Source organism: Neoarius graeffei, chromosome 1, assembly GCF_027579695.1.
Source record: "Neoarius graeffei isolate fNeoGra1 chromosome 1, fNeoGra1.pri, whole genome shotgun sequence".
Lineage (NCBI taxonomy): Eukaryota > Metazoa > Chordata > Actinopteri > Siluriformes > Ariidae > Neoarius > Neoarius graeffei.
The window spans coordinates 130383067-130402365 of NC_083569.1; the positions used below are offsets into that span (position 1 = coordinate 130383067).

The following is a 19299-nucleotide window of genomic DNA, read 5'->3' on the forward strand; positions in this document are numbered from 1 at the left end:
GTCTTGTAAATGCTCAAATGTCAAACAAATGCTCAAAATGAGCAAAATGTTCAGCAAATCACATAGCAAACGAAAGGCAGGTCACATATGACCATTTCCTTCACAGAACCTGAACATGGTCATTGATGGAACTCCTGAATTGTTGGTGTTGCATTTATTTCAATTCATTGCCCAAAGCACTATATCACTACAATTAAACCAAAGTATTTTGAGCCCATGGTGTTAAGAATAGATTTAACACTGAACAGTGGCTGCTGTGGTCAGATTCAGAGTACAGTCTTTGTGCTTTGTTGGAGTTAACAAACAGCGGGGCCCAGGACCTTAGATGGGATAAGTTGCATTGCATTGAAAGTTGCTTTGAAGCTTGTTGACTGCGAACTGAGAAGTAGTCTCTCTGCCTGTTATTTCTGTCTGTGTTTGTGAGTGGAATTACTAAAGTGGAATTGAACCAAATATGCAGTGTATATGGGTTGTGTATGTAACCCTTTTCTGAATTCAAAAGGAAGTATAGTATAGATATGTATGAGGTCATCTTTATAGATAACATCATTAATATTTAATATTATTTTGGTGATCTTTCCCATCAAAATCAAATCAGGTTCCAAGATCTTGAAAGAATTTAGGTGCAAATTTGGATTTAATAAGTACAAACTGTCTTAGATTAGATTAGATTCATTTTATTCATCCCACATCGGGGAAATTCACGTGTTACAGTAGCAAGAAAATGTCAAACAGATTACAAATAAAACTGAAATAAAAATTAGACAAACGAAGGATTAAATACAGAGGGCTATTTGCATTATCTACCATGAAAAAGTATAGAAAAATTGCCTTATTGAGAGGCTCGGAAAAATTGCACATTACAGGTAGACTCTGTGTGTGTGTGTGTCTATATATATATATATATATATATATATATATATATATATATATATATATATATATATATATATATATATATATATAAAATGTGTGTGTGTGTGTGTGTGTGTGTGTGTAAGTATGCATAAAAATAGTTTAGGGCCTATATTATTGCACATAATAATTGCATTGATGAGAGATGGCAGAGTGTGACAGTTCGTATGGGTGGGTGGAGCACAGAAGGACGGCAGGCCAGAACTGAGTTCACAACAACTTTTTTTTTTTTTTTTTTTTTTTAATTTATTGTCACTTTTCAGCGGCACACTCTCCCAGACAATCAGGCACACGCATCAGTCATCTGGTTGGGGACAGAGCTCCCTCTGTTCTCGCTCTCTCTCCTTAAATAGGGCATGGTCACTGGGGAAGACACACAAACACATTAATTGACATCAGGTGCAGTGATTCTGCCACTTACCTTCCCTGGCTCCGCCCTCCGGTCACAGACCGATGCTTGACCACGCCCCCCTGCCACACAGAGGTAGTAGTGGTGAAGTAGTGCAAATTAAATGACAAACAGGTTATTGGTGCTACGTTACAAGTTGTGGGTGTTATACAGTCTGACAGCAGTAGGTATGAATGACCTGCGGTACCTCTCCTTCTTACACCGTGGGTGTAGCAGTCTACTACTAAGGCCCTGTCCACACGGCAACGGATTCAGGTGAATCCGATACAATTGCTTATCTTTTAGGCCTGGCGTCCACACGGCACCAGCGTTTTGGGTGCCCAAAACGCAATCTTTTTGAGTACGGGTTCCAGAGTGGAAAGATCTGGCAACGTTTCCGTTGCGAAGTCATCTGGATGAGTAGAACGGATTTGTTTACGATGATGTCACAGCCACATGACCAGCCACATGACTCTCGTGCGCCTCATTCATAACAACAACAATGGCGGCCCCCATAGTAGTAGTAGTTTCAGTGCTGCAGACGCTGCTAAGTTTATTCGCATTATTGAAACAAAATTTAGAGAAGTTGCAGCGACTAGGCGAGCGGCAGAGACTCTTACACGGCCACACGCGTCAGATTCTTTTAAACCCACCACGGCGTGTAACTAGACGGGCCAAAAGATGATGATTTTGGGTGAGACCGGGAAGAACCAGTAGCTGGTGGGACAACTTTGTGAATGGTGTTGTCGTGGACGCAGAGTGGAGAGAGAACTTTTGGATGTCCAGAGCTTCACTTGTGGCCCTGAGCGAAGAACTTCGTCCTCATATTGAAGGCCAAACAACCAACATGAGAGAAGCGATTGGACCGTTTAAAGAAGGTCGCTTGCACGCTGTACTACCTGAGCGACGAGGGAAGGCTACGGAAGATGGCAAACTCCTTCGGCCTGTCGCGGCAGGCTGTCTCCGTCGTCGTGAGGCAGACATGCAAAGCCATCGCTCTCCACCTCGGTCTGAAATACATCAAGCTGCCCTTCACAGAACCCAAGGCAGAGGAGCTTGTGTCTGGCTTTCACCGTGTCCATGGCATGCCACAGTGTTTGGGAGCGGTCGACGGGACCCACATTGAAATCAAGCAGCCATCATCCCACGCCATGGACTACATCAACAGGAAGGGTAAACATTCGTTAAATGTACAAGCGGTGTGTGACTACAAGTACAGATTTATGGATGTAGTTATAAAGTGGCCTGGCAGTACACACGATGCACGAGTGTTTGCAAATTCAAAGATCAGCACCTACTTTAAAACCGGCAAGATTCCAACACTGAAAAAGCAGATAGTGGATGATGAGGAACCCATCCCCATATTTCTCCTGGGTGACCCAGCCTATCCATTACTACCTTTCCTGATGAAGGAATATTCAAACGGTGGCTCCACGCCACAAGAGCAGTACTTTGGGTTATGTTTGTGTAGGGCACGCATGGTCATTGAGTGTGCTTTTGGTCGGCTGAAGGCCAGATTTGCATCCCTGAGAAGAGCAATGGACATTAACCTCAATGACTTGCCCTGTGTAATTTATGCCTGCTTTGCTCTCCACAACTACTGTGAAGAAAACAGTGAGACCATGGACGAACACTGTGTGGTGAGTGCTGTACAATGTGACCAGGAAGTACAGCCTTCCACACAAAGCAACAGTTTCCTGACTGACTGTCATGAGACAGAGGGGAGAAGGGTCAGAAGAGTGATTACAAAGTTCCTTGACCCTTGAACAGTTTTTTTTTGTATGTACCACTGTCACTTCTGTTCACTGCTTTTTTTAATGTACCAATCACTTTTGTATATAGAATGCTTTACTGTGGATATTTAGTAAACTGTTCGGGTGTTGTACATAGACAAGTGACTCAAACCATTTCTTGCCTGCTTTCTATTGGATAAGAATATTTTGAAATTGTTTACACATCAACCTGACTTACCTGCCAGACAGACAATTTACACCTGCTTTGATAAACAGAAAGTACAGCCTTCCACACAAAGCAACAGTTACCTGACTATAATGGAGGCAGAGGGGAAAAGAGTCAGAGGACCCTTCAACAGACTGTAATAACCACTGCATTGGATTCACTTTTGTATACTGCTTCTCTTTTAAATAAACAAGTAACTGAACCATTTCTTGAATTTCTTTTTTATTGGATAAGACTGATTTTCAAAATGTTCATACACAATTTAAAAAGTTATATGAATTAAATAAAAATGCTTTAAGAAATGTTCACACACAATTTAAAAAGCAATATGAATTAAAAATTCTTTAAGAAATGTTCACACAATAAGAAAAAAAAAAGTTATAAAACTATGCACACTAATAAAACTACATAAATAAAATTAAACTAGCAGGCACAATGAGGCACTTTACGTGTCCACGTCATCCTCTTGCAGCAGTAACCTTCTGTACGAGAAACCTGGAGCAGTGTGTGTACGTTGAGCACTGTGTGATGGGGTGGTGTGTGATGGTGTGTTGCTTGTAGTGGTGTGTAATGGTGTGTATGCATCTGCATGATGATGCAGTGTGTGCAGGTAAGGTGGTGCTGCATGGTGCGCTGGCATGTATGGCCTATACAGATGTGGAGCAGGGGCTTGTGGCTGTTGCTGGAGCAGAAGTGTCTGTAGCAGTTCAAACCCATTCTTAATAGTGTTCGTGATGAGTTCAATGTTGTTGTTCGTCCCTCCAGGTTCTCATTGGCACGCTTCTCCGACTCCTCCATGAGCTGCAGCATTCTCCTCTTAATCTGGAGATCCTCCTGCACGGCTGCATCCATTGGGGCCTTCCTCCTCAGCCTGTCCCCTCTGTGGCTTTCTAGTTTTGCCTTAAAAAACAAAGTTTATACATTTTAGAATGCATCACCAGTAGCAAACACTCCACAACAACACGCTAAAGCAGTTTGTATTTTTAAGCCCTGAAGAAGGCCTGGGGTGAGGCCGAAACATGTTGGCTTTTTAAATGTTCAAAATGAACTAGCTATACTGAGTAAAAGGTTTTTATGGAAGAACAGTGCCTTGGCCGTCCTTTATCCACTTGCAACACCCTAAAGCAACATGAGCATACCGAACGTTACACCGTGCCAGCTTTGAAGTAGCATAACATATAACTCACAGCAAGTAGGCCTTCAAGATTGAAATCATGAAACCATGTGCTTGCTTACCTGAAGCAAATTTCTCCGCCAGTTGACCTCTGCAGCAGACGGATTGGACACGGTGGAAGCCGAAGAAACCTCTAGCTCGACAGACGACCAGGGAGAATCAGATGTCGAGGAGGAGGAGGCCGAATCTTCCACCAATCTTTCCACCAAATCAGCACTCTCGATGCCCGATGGGATGCTGTCGGTTCCAGGCGATCCACCCCAGATCTCTTCGCACAGTTCAAAGAATACCAAAACCACACGTCCGTGGCCACTCCGACGCCCAGAGTCGACGGCATGCCGGTATTTATTTCTAATACCCTTCAGCTTTGTAGTAATCTGGGCCTTTGAGATGCTGTTGGGGTCGTGAGGAAAGTCCTTCCCGGCAGCCATGTCCCCGGTGGTATATTGCTGCCGAAAGGCGAGCGTAATATCGCCGTACTTGGCTTGGCATGTTTCCCAGTCCACATTCTCCTGCTATTTGGAGGTTTTGTAGTTCAGAGTCACTCGCAGGAGTAACTCCACCTCGTTATCGGTCCAGACAAGAGGGTTGGTTTTTTCTAGCGTGGTCGCAGCCATTTTCTTCTTGTTGTTGTGTGAAGGGAAGAAGGGATTTGTGCGCATGCGTCCATGCCACGATTTTTTTCTTCTATTTTTCTGGTGTCTTCAATGGGACCGTTACAGCGCATGTAGAGGTGTGGCATGTGTATTGCATCGTTTTCAGCAAGCGTTGCGTTGCCATAGGGACCTGATATTTTACTGATCGTTGCCCATTTGGATGTGATATTTTTTTAAATAACATCTCGTTGCCGTTGTCGTGTGGATGTGGCCTAAAAGAGCTGCTTAAAGCCCCCGCAGCCTCATGTCGGGGGTGAGAGGGGTTATCCATGATAGAGGTCAGCTTGGCTAACATCCTCCTCTCACCCACCACCTCAGTGGAGTCCAGAGGACAGTCCAAGACTGAGCCAGCCCTTCTGACCAGTTTATTAAGTTTCTTCCTGTCCCTCTCTGAACTTCTACAGCCCCAGCAGACCACAGCGTAGAAAATCGCTGATGCTACCACAGAGTCATAAGTCCTAAGCAGTGTCCTGCACACACCAAAAGACCTCAGTCTTCTCAAGAGGTGGAGACGACTTTGGCCCTTCTTGTACAGGACATCTGTGTTGTTAGTCCGGTCCAGTTTGTTGTTGAGGTGAACACCCAGGTATTTGTACTCCTCCACGATCTCAATGTCCAAACCCTGGATGTTCACTGGTGCAATTTGAGGAATCGTCCTTCTGAAATCGATCACCACCTCCTTTGACTTGCTGGCGTTGATGCGCAGGTGGTTCAGTTCGCACCAGGCGACAAAGTTGGTGATGACCTCTCTGTACTCCAGATCGTTCCCCTCTATAATAATAAAATAATAATAATAATAAGTTAAATTTATATAGCGCCTTTCAAGAAACCCAAGGATGCTTTACAATTATAGACAAGGAGAAAGAATAAATAAATAATAAAAAAATTAATAAAAAATAAATAAAGTCCACCAAGTAGGGGTCAGGATGTAATTGCAGTGGTGTAGCAGCCACAGTCCCACCAAAAGGCGCACGAAAACGAGTCCCACATCTCCAGCACCGCTGCCGTGACGCCGTCAGCAACATCGCTTGAACACCACGCCATGGATCCACAAAGTGAGCAGACAAGCTCTGCCATGCAGCGTGCTGGTATGTCCAAACCTCCTGCACAGCCGCCACAACACCACCGAGCAACATCGCTCAGAACATCACACCAAGTGTTAAAGCACAGAGCGCTGGACAACCATGATGTAAAGTGAGCAACGAGCTCACTGCAGTCCATAGCTGGGAGCACAGGCATCACCCACAGCGAACCAAGGCCTGGAGGGAACCGACGCCCAAAACTAGGTCCAGAGCTACACCACAACCGGCGGACAAAACACTCAAACATCAAACTACACAAACACACAGAAAAAATAAATAAATAAAATGAAAATAGAAAAAGAAATAAAATAAAATTTAAAAAAAAATCTCTGGTGAGAAGCGGCAGCCAGAATGCGCATGACGTACTCTCAACCGGAAATGGAAACGAAAAAAAAAAAGTCCAACAATGGCTGTATCATCTGAGAACTTCTGGAGGTGGCAGCTATCCGTGTTGTAGCTGAAGTCAGATGTGTAAAGTGTAAAGAGGAAAGGAGAGAGCACTGTACCCTGTGGAGCCCCTGTGCTGCAGACTACCACATCAGACACACAGTTGCGGAGCCTCACATACTGCGATCTGTTAATGAGGTAGTCGATGATCCATGCAGCCAGGTGGCAGTCGACACCAGCTCCCTCCAGCTTCCCCCTAAGCAGTGATGGCTGGATTGTGTTGAAAGCACTGGAGAAGTCAAAGAACATCATTCTCACAGTGCTCCCAGTACCCTCCAGGTGCAAAAGTGACCGGTGTAGCAGGTAAATGACAGCGTCATCCACACCAATCCCCAGTCAATTATGCAAACTGCAGGGGGTCCATCTCGCTGTTCACCAGGTGTTGGAGGTGGGAGAGAACAATCCTCTCCATGATCTTCATTAGATGAGACATTAAAGCTACTGGCCAAAAGTGGTTGAGCTCCCTGGGGTGCGCAGTCTTGGGAACTGGAACCACACATGATGTTTTCCACAGAAGTGGAACTTTCTCCAGACTGAGGCTCAGGTTAAAAAAGTGACTGGTGGAGCAGGTCTTGTTATGAGCAGAGAAAATGCAATCATGATGAAATATTTCATGATTTCATTCTACACTTTACACTCATACACTGAGGTGAAAACTGTCATATGCTCCTGAAAATGTCCCTAAATACCTTGGGAAGGGGTATCCAGCCAGGTTGTGCTTTTGTATTGAGCTAGTGCTCATCCTTGTAAAAACTTGAGTTCAGATTTCAGAGTGATGCCAACTCTGTGCCATGATGACATGGTATGCTGTCAGTCCCCACTCGCTTGCTCACTCAAGTTTGTTGACGGTGTAGTGGCTGGCTGCTTTATGTCCTGGGGCTCCCTCATGCCTGTGTTACCTTCTGGGTCTCTCCTTTTAGTTATGCTGTCATAGTTAGTTGCCGGAGTCCCTGCTTGTACTCGGTGCAATATGTATACTGCTCCTACTTATTTAGGTGACATTGGGCATACCTAACAACCTGTTTTCTTTCCCTCCCCTCCCACCCCAAATCTGTCCCTCTGAGTTACATGGAGTCAACAGGAAATCTTTTGGTGGAGAGGGTGGAGACCTCGACTGGCTATCGTAGCCTGCAGGGAATCGGCCGTCAGACTTTCTGTCGCATGTCCCAGACCCGGTGAAATGTAACTGAATTGTCTTGGCCAGCCCTAAGGGTCCTATCTGCATCTCATCATTGCTGAGGAGTGTGCTCCCATCACCCAATCAAGCATCCAGCCAGAGCAGGTCATGATGTATTTTTTACCATATTAACATGCCATTGTTGTGTGTTATGCCTGATGTAAAGACTCTCATCTCTGCGAGCCTACCACACAGATTTAATACTTGTCATTTTTAGGGCATACCTAACAACATGTGTTTTCTTTCTCTCCTCCTCCCAATCTGTCCCTCTGAGTTAACAGATTTTGTACAGATTTGTACTCTGATTTACAAGATTTTGTACAGATTTGTATCTTGTTGGTCCTGGGATTGAGATGCTAGCCTCTTCTGCCCCTCGGACCTGCTTGATCCATCCTGGTGCCCTGTGTCTGGTCGGAGTTTTATCGCACCGCTCCTGTGAAGGACGGCCCCATGAGGACAGTTGAGGGTTATACCTGGAGGATGCTCTCGACTCTTACAGTAATGCTTTTATGGCTGAGGACTACAGTTGTCTTGCTAACTTTAGGACTGCAGTTATCATGAACAGTTTTGCACTCAAGTTTCCATCAATGAAGAGTTATAACATCAACGAAACTGTCCTCATGTTAAAACTTAATAATATAGTCAGGCTGTCTATTGTTGCCCAAATGAGGATGGGTTCCCTTTTGAGTCTGGTTCCTCTCGAGGTTTCTTCCTCATGTTGTCTGAGGGAGTTTTTCCTTGCCACCGTCACCACAGGCTTGCTCATTGGGGATAGATTAGGGATAAAATTAGCTCATGTTTTAAGTCGTTCAAATTCTGTAAAGCTGCTTTGCGACAATGTTTATTGTTAAAAGCACTATACAAATAAATTTGACTTGACTTGACTATGGACCCTCTCCCTTTAGACCTCATGGTGCAATGGTAGTGTGTCTGACACCAGATCAACAATTTGAGTGTTTAAATTACATCATAGTCACATAACAGGCTGCTGGGCTTTTTGCACAATTTTATGCAGAAACTTTCAGCTGGACTCCAATCTCTACAATGAGCATCCATTTTTTCAAGCTCATGCTGAAAGATAAGATTGCTCTACTAACAACACTTTCATCAAATTATCACTCACAACATAATGCGTTTCCAAAATTTGCCCATTGCTCTGGCTGAAAAAAAAAATGCTTCAGCATACTGCTTGAGATGCTTTCAGAACACAGGTGTCAAGTCAAGTTTATTTGTATTGCGCTTTTAACAATAAACATTGTTGCAAAGCAGCTTTACAGAATTTGAACGACTTAAAACATGAGCTAATTTCATCCCTAATCTCTCCCCAATGAGCAAGCCTGTGGCGATGGTGGCAAGGAAAAACTCCCTCAGACGACATGAGGAAGAAACCTCGAGAGGAACCAGACTCAAAAGGGAACCTATCCTCATTTGGGCAACAACAGGCAGCATGACTATAACATGAACAGTTTTAACATGAAGTCAGTTTCGTTGATGTTATAAACTCTTCATTGATGGAAACTTGAGTGCAAAACTGTTCATGACAACTGCAATCCTAAAGTTAGCAAGTCAACTGTAGTCCTCAGCCATAAAAGCATGACTGTAAGAGTCCAGAGCGTCCTCCAGGTGTGACTTTCAACTGTCCACATGGTGCTGTCCTCGACAGGAGTGATGCGATGAAACTCCAACCAGATACAGAGCACCAGGATGGATCAAGCAGGTCTGAGGAACAGAAGAGGTCAGCATCTCGATCCCAGGACCAACATGTAACTCAGAGGGACAGATTTGGGGGGGGGGGAGAGAGGGAGAGAAAACACAGGCTGTTAGGCATGCCCAATGTCACCTGAATAAGTAGGAACAGTATACATATTGCATTGAGTACAAGCAGGGACTCCGGCAACTAACTATGACAGCATAAGTAAAAGGGGAGAGCCAGAAGGTAACACAGGCATGAGGGAGCCCCGGGACATAAAGCAGCCAGCCACTACACCGTCAACAAACTCAAGTGAGCAAGCGAGTGGGGACTGACAGCATCCATACATCCCAGTTTACCAAAACACACTATGTCTGAGGACCCTCCAGATCTATACCTCATCTCATCTCATTATCTCTAGCCGCTTTATCCTTCTACAGGGTCGTAGGCAAGCTGGAGCCTCTCCCAGCTGACTATGGGCGAAAGGCGGGGTACACCCTGGACAAGTCGCCAGGTCATCACAGGGCTGACACATAGACACAGACAACCATTCACACTCACATTCACACCTATGGTCAATTTAGAGTCACCAGTTAACCTAACCTGCATGTCTTTGGACTGTGGGGGAAACCGGAGCACCCGGAGGAAACCCACGCGGACACGGGGAGAACATGCAAACTCCACACAGAAAGGCCCTCGCCGGCCCCGGGGCTTGAACCCAGGACCTTCTTGCTGTGAGGCGACAGCGCTAACCACTACACCACCGTGCCGCCCCAGATCTATACCTTTACCTCATAAACACCATTAACACAAGGCTTGACTAAACAGATATGTTTTCAGCCGAGACTTAAACGCTGAGACTGTGTCTGATTCCCAAACACTACTTGGAAGGCTGTTCCATAACTGTGGGGCCTTGTAAGAAAAGGCTCTGCCCCCTGATGTAGGCTTCAATATACGAGGTACCAGCAGATAGCCTGCACGTTTTGATCTAAGTAGGCGTGGCAGGTCATAGAGGAGCAGAAGTTCACTCAGCTACTGTGGTGTGAGACCATTCAGTGCTTTAAAGGTCAATAGTAGTACTTTATAATCAATACGAAATTTGATTGGGAGCCAATGCAGTGTGGACAAGACGGGGTGATGTGGTCATATTTTCTAGTTCTAGTAAGGACTCTTGCTACTGCATTTTGAACTAACCGGAGCTTGTTTATGCACTTATTGGAACATCCAGACAGTAAGGCATTACAATAATCCAACCTGGAAGTAACAAAAGCATGAACTAGTTTTTCTGCGTCACGTAGTGACATTAAATTTCTTATCTTAGCAATATTTCTGAGATGAAAGAAAGCTATCTGGGTCATGTTATTAATGTGAGTTTCGAATGAAAGACTGGGGTCAATGATCACTCTGAGGTCTTTTACTGCTGCATGTGAAGAAACAGAAAGGCCATCCAGAGTTACTGTGTAATCAGAAAACTTGCTTCTAGCTGTATGAGGTCCTAATACAAGTACTTCTGTCTTGTCAGAGTTAAGCAGAAGGAAATTAATAAGCATCCAGTGTCTAATGTCCTTTACACATTCCTCAATTCTATTAAGCTGGTGTCTCTCATCAGGTTTTGCAGAAACATACAACTGTGTTTCATCAGCATAACAGTGAAAACTAATACAATGTTTATGAATAATATCACCCAGAGGTAACATATATAGAGAAAAAAGCAGTGGACCCAAGACAGAACTTTGTGGAACACCAAACTTTACCTCAGTATGTCTAGAAATATCATTTATATCAACATACTGATAGCGATCAGTTAAATAAGAGCTGAGCCAGGAGAGGGCCATTCCCTTAACTCCCACAACATTTTCTAGTCTATCTAGAAGAATGGAATGATCAATGATATCAAATGCTGCACTAAGGTCAAGCAGCGAGACACAGCCCTGATCAGACGCCAATAGTAGGTCATCTCATCTCATCTCTAGCCGCTTTATCCTGCTCTACAAGGTCGCAGGCAAACTGGAGCCTATCCCAGCTGACTACGGGCGAAAGGCAGGGTACACCCTGGACAAGGCGCCAGGTAATCACAGGGCTGACACATAGACACAGACAACCATTCACATTCACACCTACGGTCAATTTAGAGTCACCAGTTAACCTAACCTGCATGTCTTTGGACTGTGGGGGAAACCGGAGCACCCGGAGGAAACCCACGTGGACACAGGGAGAACATACAAACTCCGCACAGAAAGGCCTTTGCTGTCCACGGGGCTTGAACCTGGACCTTCTTGCTGTGAGGCAACAGCGCTAACCACTACACCACCGTGCCACCCAGTAGGTCGTTTACTACTTTAACCAAAGCTGTCTCTGTGCTATGATGAGGTCTAAATCCTGACTGATACATTTCATGGATGTTATTCCTATGTAAATATGAGCATAACTGCTGTGCCACAGCTTTTTCAAGGATCTTGGAGATAAAGGGGAGGTTTGATATTGGCCGATAATTGGACAGCTGACAGGGATCAAGGTCAGGTTTTTTAATCAGGGGTTTGATAACTGCTAGTTTAAAGGATTTGGGTACATAGCCAATCGTAAGAGAAGAATTTATTATTTTTAGATGCGGTTCAATTACTTCAGGTATTATCTGTTTGAATAGACATGTAGGTCTCTCTTCCCCCCCCCCCCCCCCCCCCAATCTGTCCCTCTGAGTTACATGTTGATCCTGGGATTGAGATGCTGGCCTCTTCTGCCCCTCGGACCTGCTTGATCCATCCTGGTGCCCTGTGTCTGGTCAGAGTTTTATCGCCCCACTCCTGTGAAGGACGGCCCCATGAGGACAGTTGAGGGTTATACCTGTTAAAACTGTTAATATTATAGTCAGGCTGTCTGTTGTTGCCCAAATGAGGATGGGTTCCCTTTTGAGTCTGGTTCCTCTCGAGGTTTCTTCCTCATGTCGTCTGAGGGAGTTTTTCCTTGCCACCGTCGCCACAGGCTTGCTCATTGGGGATAGATTAGGGATAAAATTAGCTCATGTTTTAAGTCGTTCAAATTCTGTAACGCTGCTTTGCGACAATGTTTATTGTTAAAAGCGCTGTACAAATAAACTTGATTTGATTTGAAACTTGATGTAGGTAAGGGATCATGTTATATACATGTGATGCCACGGGGAACATATTTTGATAAGGGCTTTTATTTTGACATTCTAATTTTTAAGACTTTGGTATAATGTAACTTCCTGTTCCCGGAGTAGCCATTTTTTAGTTGTTCAAGGTGAAGGATACATGTTAGCTCAGCTTCTCTGAAACTTTATCTTTTTCCTTTTGGTGTGGCATTGCCAGTAAGTACATTTATGTTGATTTACCTGTGGAAATAAATAGTTAATGAATAGATAAATAGTTTAATCGCACATTTTATGAGAAAATAAGTTAATCCATGGCGCACGGTGGTGTAGTGGTTAGCGCTGTCGCCTCACAGCAAGAAGGTCCGGGTTCGGGCCCCGTGGCCGGCGAGGGCCTTTCTGTGCGGAGTTTGCATGTTCTCCCCGTGTCCGCGTGGGTTTCCTCCGGGTGCTCCGGTTTCCCCCACAGTCCAAAGACATGCAGGTTAGGTTAACTGGTGACTGGTGAATGTGAGTGTGAATGGTTGTCTGTGTCTATGTGTCAGCCCTGTGATGACCTGGCGACTTGTCCAGGGTGTACCCCGCCTTTCGCCCGTAGTCAGCTGGGATAGGCTCCAGCTTGCTTGCGACCCTGTAGAACAGGATAAAGCGGCTACAGATAATGAGATGAGAATGAAGTTAATCCATGTGAAAACAGTTAAGGCAGTTAATGTACTGGAAATGGTTAATGACTCAGCTAAATTGTTAGCAGTTCCTTTGTGTGACTTACCATAGACCTAATTAGCAAGGAAGCTAAGCTAAGTATAGCATTTAGTTACCTACCTGTCTTACCTATTAATGTAGATATTTTGTAATACTTACCTGATTATTTGATACTTACCTGATGTTTAGATATTATTTTATACTTACCTGCTGTATTTGTGTTTATTTCAGTTTTACCTTCTTTTCAATAAACCTTGTTAACTACAAGACCTGCTTCTTCCTTGAGGGATTTGTTGAAGAGATGAGTTTAGCTGGCTGTTGGCTTTAAGAACAGTACGATGCAAGTTGAGGTTTTTGATGCCGAGATTAATGAAAGTACTTCAGTTTCTTTTAGGGGAGTAAAACATTCAAATTGATGATCTGATACAGTTATATGTTAACTACAGGGTCACCTACATTGTCTGACCTTAAATTAGTAGTTTGAATTTTTTGTTGGATATTCTCAATTTTGTCATTCAAGAAATTCATGAAATCGTTGCTACTACATACTGCAGGTGTGCATGTGTCTATAGTGGACTTATTCCTGGTTAATTTTGCTACAGTATTAAATAGGAATCTAGGATTATTTTTGTTATCTTCTATTAGGGAGGAGAGATGTGTTGATCTCGCAGCACTAAGAGCTTTTCTATACTTCAGGAAGCTCTCCTTCCATGCTAATTTGAACACTACCAATTTTGTTTGACGCCATTTATGTTCCAGTTTTCGAGTGGTCTGTTTTAATGTGCGAGTGTCATCATTATACCAGGTGCTAATTTTTTTGTCTCTGACCATTTTCCTTTTAAGAGGAGCTACATTATCTAAGGTATGGCGGAATGTTGACTCTAAGCATTCAGTTGCCTGATCAAGTTCTGCAGGGGCTGACAGTGACCGAATCAAAGTTGATAACTCTGGGAGATCATTTATAAAGCTCTGTGCAGTAGTTGACGCGAATGTACGTTTAATACAGTGGCGTGGTGAGGTGCATATATTATTACTCAGACATAGTTTGAATGAGATGAGATAATGATCTGAGAACTTCAGACTGTGGAAGTATGACTATATTTTCTACGTTTAACCCGAATGTTAGTATTAGATCAGACATTATTCATGAAGCCCATTTCAGTGGGCTTCTTGAATAATGCCCTAGATTCTGAATGTTTGAACCATAGAGTTTTCTGTTTAAGTCCTGTCATTGAAATCCGTGTCAAATGACCAAGAAGGAATTCAAATGAATGTGACAGAATCAGGAAGTGATTCAAATTAGTGTCATTAATCTGGAAATTATTCAAATTGAAATAATAAAATGACTATTAATTCAAATTTATGTTACAGCAGCAATCATGAATTCAAATAAATATTAGAAACCCAGGAAGTAATTCAAATAAATATCTTAGGATCGCAATGAATTCAAATTAATCTGAAAGGAACAAAAAGTAATTCAAATTAATGCATATAATCAGAAAATAGCCAAACAGTGGTGAGGCACTGCAGTCAGTTCTGTCATCAGGTGGGTATCTACTTCATCAGACGTTTTCGTGCTACCCACTACGTCCTCCAGAGGTGCACCAACTGAGTTAGTTTACTCAACCTGGAACTGTGAGCTCTCCCATCACTGCTTTCTCTTAACCCACAACCAGTGAGAGGCTGACTCAGTCTGTCTACTGATGTCAGATATGGCTTTCCTGCGGGTTGATCCTGTGATGCCCAGGATGCTGAGTGCTTTCCACAAGGATTGACCAACAAATCCTCTGCACCCTACTTCTACCGGCAGGTTCCACATCTTCCATCCTTTCTGCTGGCACTCTTCTAGTAGCGGCTGGTATTTACCCCACTTCCTCTCGTGCACCTCTTCAATGCTTTCTTCCCATGGTACAGTCAGTTCAAGCACCATAAGCTGCTTTGTTGACCTTGAAAACAGCAGCACATCTGGTCTTAGCCTTGTTGTGGCGATGTCTAAAGGAAACTTCAGTTGTTCTTTCAGAGCCACCTTTAACTTCCAGTCTTGTGCTGTTGGAAGGATCCCAGTTCCTTTGGTGGCACTAGTCACTGGATTAGCCCCCTCTTTTATAAACTTAATTAAGGTGGGCCCCTTGGTTCTGTGGTGGACCTTGCTTCTGGCTATATCAATGACTGTGACTATTTCACTCAATAGTGCTGTGTTGCAGGAGCACAGGATATGTTCCAGGCTCGCAGGTTCACCACATAACTTGCAGGTGGGGTTATCTGTTAGGCCCCATGTCTTCAAGTTAGTTGGAGTTGGAAGCCTGTCATAAGTGGACCTCAACAAGAAGGCTATACAACTGTCTTCCATATGCCAAAGGATGCTCCATGAAAGCATCTGATTACGTGTACCTTCCAACATAACCAACCTCCTTGTTTCTTCATTGCAACTGCTCTTGTCTGGTGTGCCTCCTCTTCTACTTGGCGAACCTCTTTTTGGACCATCTCTCTGCTCTGGGTTGGTGTTGCTGTCTTCCAGCTTGGCCTAGTAACACATCCAAGCCCAAGCTGTCCTGTCCTGACTGTACCAATGATGTTGCTATATCAGAGACATTCTTCAGGATCCTTCACATCTTGGTCTGCTCGCCACTTATGACCGGTGGGCACCTCTATTCCTGCTTTTCTAACTTTCTCATCTGTGCTTTCCCTCAATATCATCACCTGGTGTACCTTGGTCACCTTGAATTCCTCTGTAAGTGATGATGGTGGTAATTGAAGCTTACTACTGGTACTGTAAAGCCCAAAGATGGAAAAACTTCTGGGAAGTCCCAGCCATCGTCTGATGTATCTGTTGATCATCCTCTCCATGGTTTCTACAGAAGATGTGGAGCTGTTATACACCAGTAATGGCCAGGGGAGTCTTGGAAGCACCCCGTGCTGGTAACACCAAGCCTTGTACTTCCTGGGTAGACTGCTCTTATCAACAGTGCACATCAAATCAAATCAAATCAAGTTTATTTGTACAGCGCTTTTAACAATAAACATTGTCGCAAAGCAGCTTTACAGAATTTGAACGACTTAAAACATGAGCTAATTTTATCCCTAATCTATCCCCAATGAGCAAGCCTGTGGCGACGGTGGCAAGGAAAAACTCCCTCAGACGACATGAGGAAGAAACCTCGAGAGGAACCAGACTCAAAAGGGAACCCATCCTCATTTGGGCAACAACAGACAGCCTGACTATAATATTAACAGTTTTAACAGGTATAACCCTCAACTGTCCTCATGGGGCCGTCCTTCACAGGAGTGGGGCGATAAAACTCCGACCAGACACAGGGCACCAGGATGGATCAAGCAGGTCCAAGGGGCAGAAGAGGCCAGCATCTCAATCCCAGGATCAACATGTAACTCAGAGGGACAGATGGGGGGGGGAGAGAGAGAGAGAGAGAAAGAAAACACGTTGTTAGGTATGCCCTAAAAATGACAAGTATTAAATCTGTGTGGTAGGCTCGCAGAGACGAGAGTCTTTACATCAGGCATGACGCACAATGGCATGTTAATATGGTAAAAAATATATCATGACCTGCTCTGGCTGGATGCTTGATTGGGTGATGGGAGCACACTCCTCAGCAATGATGAGATGCAGATGGGACCCTTAGGCCTGGCCAAGACAATTCAGTTACATTTCACCGGGTCTGGGACATGCGACAGAATGTCTGACGGCCGATTCCCTGCAGGCTACGATAGCCAGTCGAGGTCCCCACCGTCTCCACCAAAAGATTTCCTGTTGACTCCATGTAACTCAGAGGGACAGATTTGGGGTGGGGGGGGGGAGAGAAAGAAAACACAGGTGGTTAGGTATGCCCAATGTCACCTGAATAAGTAGGAACAGTATACATATTGCACAGAGTACAAGCAGGGACTCCGGCAACTAACTATGACAGCATAACTAAAAGGAGAGAGCCAGAAGGTAACACAGGCATGAGGGAGCCCCGGGACATAAAGCAGCCAGCCACTGCACCGTCAACAAACTCGAGTGAGCAAGCGAGTGGGGGCTGACAGCATCCATACATCCCAGTTTACCAAAACACTCTATGTCTGAGGACCCTCCAGATCTACTCCTTTACCTCATAAACACCATTAACAAAAGGCTTGACTAAACAGATATGTTTTCAGCCTAGACTTAAATGCTGAGACTGTGTCTGATTCCCGAACATTACTTGGAAGGCTGTTCCATAACAGTGGGGCTTTGTAAGAAAAGGCTCTGCCCCCTGATGTAGCCTTCACTATACGAGGTACCAGCAGATAGCCTGCACCTTTTGATCTAAGTAGGCGTGGCGGGTCATAGAGGAGCAGAAGTTCACTCAGGTACTGTGGTGCGAGACCATTTAGTGCTTTAAAGGTCAATAGTAGTATTTTATAATCAATACGAAATTTGATTGGGAGCCAATGCAGTGTGGATAAGACAGGCGTGATGTGGTCATATTTTCTAGTTCTAGTAAGGACTCTTGCTGCGGCATTTTGAACTAACTGGAGCTTGTTTATGCACTTATTGGAACATCCAGACAGTAAGGCATTACAATAATCCAACCTGGAGGTAACGAAAGCATGGACTAGTTTTTCTGCATCATGCAATGACATTAAATTTCTTATCTTTGCAATATTTCTGAGATGAAAGAAAGCTATCCGGGTGATGTTATCAATGTGAGTTTCGAATGAAAGACTGGGGTCAATAATCACTCCGAGGTCTTTTACTGCTGCACGTGAAGAAACAGAAAGGCCATCCAGAGTTACTGTGTAATCAGAAAACTTACTTCTAGCTGTATGTGGTCCTAGCACAAGTACTTCAGTCTTGTCAGAGTTAAGCAGAAGGTAATTTATAAGCATCCAGTGTCTAATGTCCTTAACACATTCCTCAATTTTATTAAGCTGGTGTCTCTCATCAGGTTTTGCAGAGACATACAACTGTGTGTCATCAGCATAACAGTGGAAACTAATACAATGTTTACGAATAATATCGCCCAGAGGTAACATATATAGAGAAAAAAGCAGTGGACCCAAGACAGAACCTTGTGGAACACCAAACTTTACCTCGGTACGTCTAGAAATATCACCATTTATATCGACATACTGATAACGATCAGTTAGATAAGACCTGAGCCAGGAGAGGGCCATTCCCTTAACTCCCACAACATTTTCTAGTCTATCCAGAAGAATGGAATGATCAATGGTATCAAATGCTGCACTAAGGTCAAGCAACACAAGTAGCGAGACACAGCCCTGATCAGACGCCAACAGTAGGTCGTTTACTACTTTAACCAGTGCTGTCTCTGTGCTATGATGAGGTCTAAATCCTGACTGATACATTTCATGGATGTTATTCCTATGTAAATATGAGCATAACTGCTGTGCCACAGCTTTTTCAAGGATCTTGGAGATAAAGGGGAGATTTGATATTGGCCGATAATTGGACAGCTGACAGGGATCAAGGTCAGGTTTTTTAATCAGGGGTTTGATAACTGCTAGTTTAAAGGATTTGGGTACATAGCCAATCATAAGAGAAGAATTTATTATTTTTAGAAGCGGTTCAATTACTCCAGGCATTATCTGCACATCCATTCTTCAGCTTGTTGTCTCATCTGAAAGATACTCTCCTTGTCTGGCAGTGTGCTGTTGAACCACTTGCCAAGGCTCTTGACTGGCTTCTCAGAAACTGTCAGAATGTCTTCACCATCTATCCTGAATTTGAAGCTGTCCTGAACTTTGCCTTTCTTGAAATCCAAGTCTAGAAGCCTGGTTGGCTTAAACTTCATCTTCGACCATGTCATCAGTCTGCCAATGTCCTCCAGCATCCATCTTCCTTCAGGAACAGACTTTGTTGTAATAGTCATGTCATCCATGAAGGCTCTGAAGACATCAATGAAGAACATAATTTGAATTCAAGTCACTGAATTACAAAGTAATTCAAATTAGTGTCAAATAACCAGGAAGTAATTCAAACAAGTGTGGTAGAATCAGGAAGTA

The 19299-nt window shown here is 43.9% G+C and overlaps 1 protein-coding gene across 1 annotated transcript; it reads left to right on the top strand.

Moving 5' to 3' along the window:
• The first annotated feature begins 2229 nt into the window (after positions 1 to 2229).
• On the top strand, positions 2230 to 3069 carry LOC132886276 (putative nuclease HARBI1). The gene has a single exon (XM_060920833.1). It carries the CDS (start codon positions 2230 to 2232, stop codon positions 3067 to 3069), a length of 840 nt encoding a protein of 279 aa, XP_060776816.1.
• Positions 3070 to 19299: the final 16230 nt, after the last annotated feature.

Coding starts and splice junctions, on each gene's coding strand:
- LOC132886276 (XM_060920833.1), top strand. CDS start 2,230: ATGGCAAACTCCTTCGGCCTGTCGCGGCAGGCTGTCTCCGTCGTCGTG.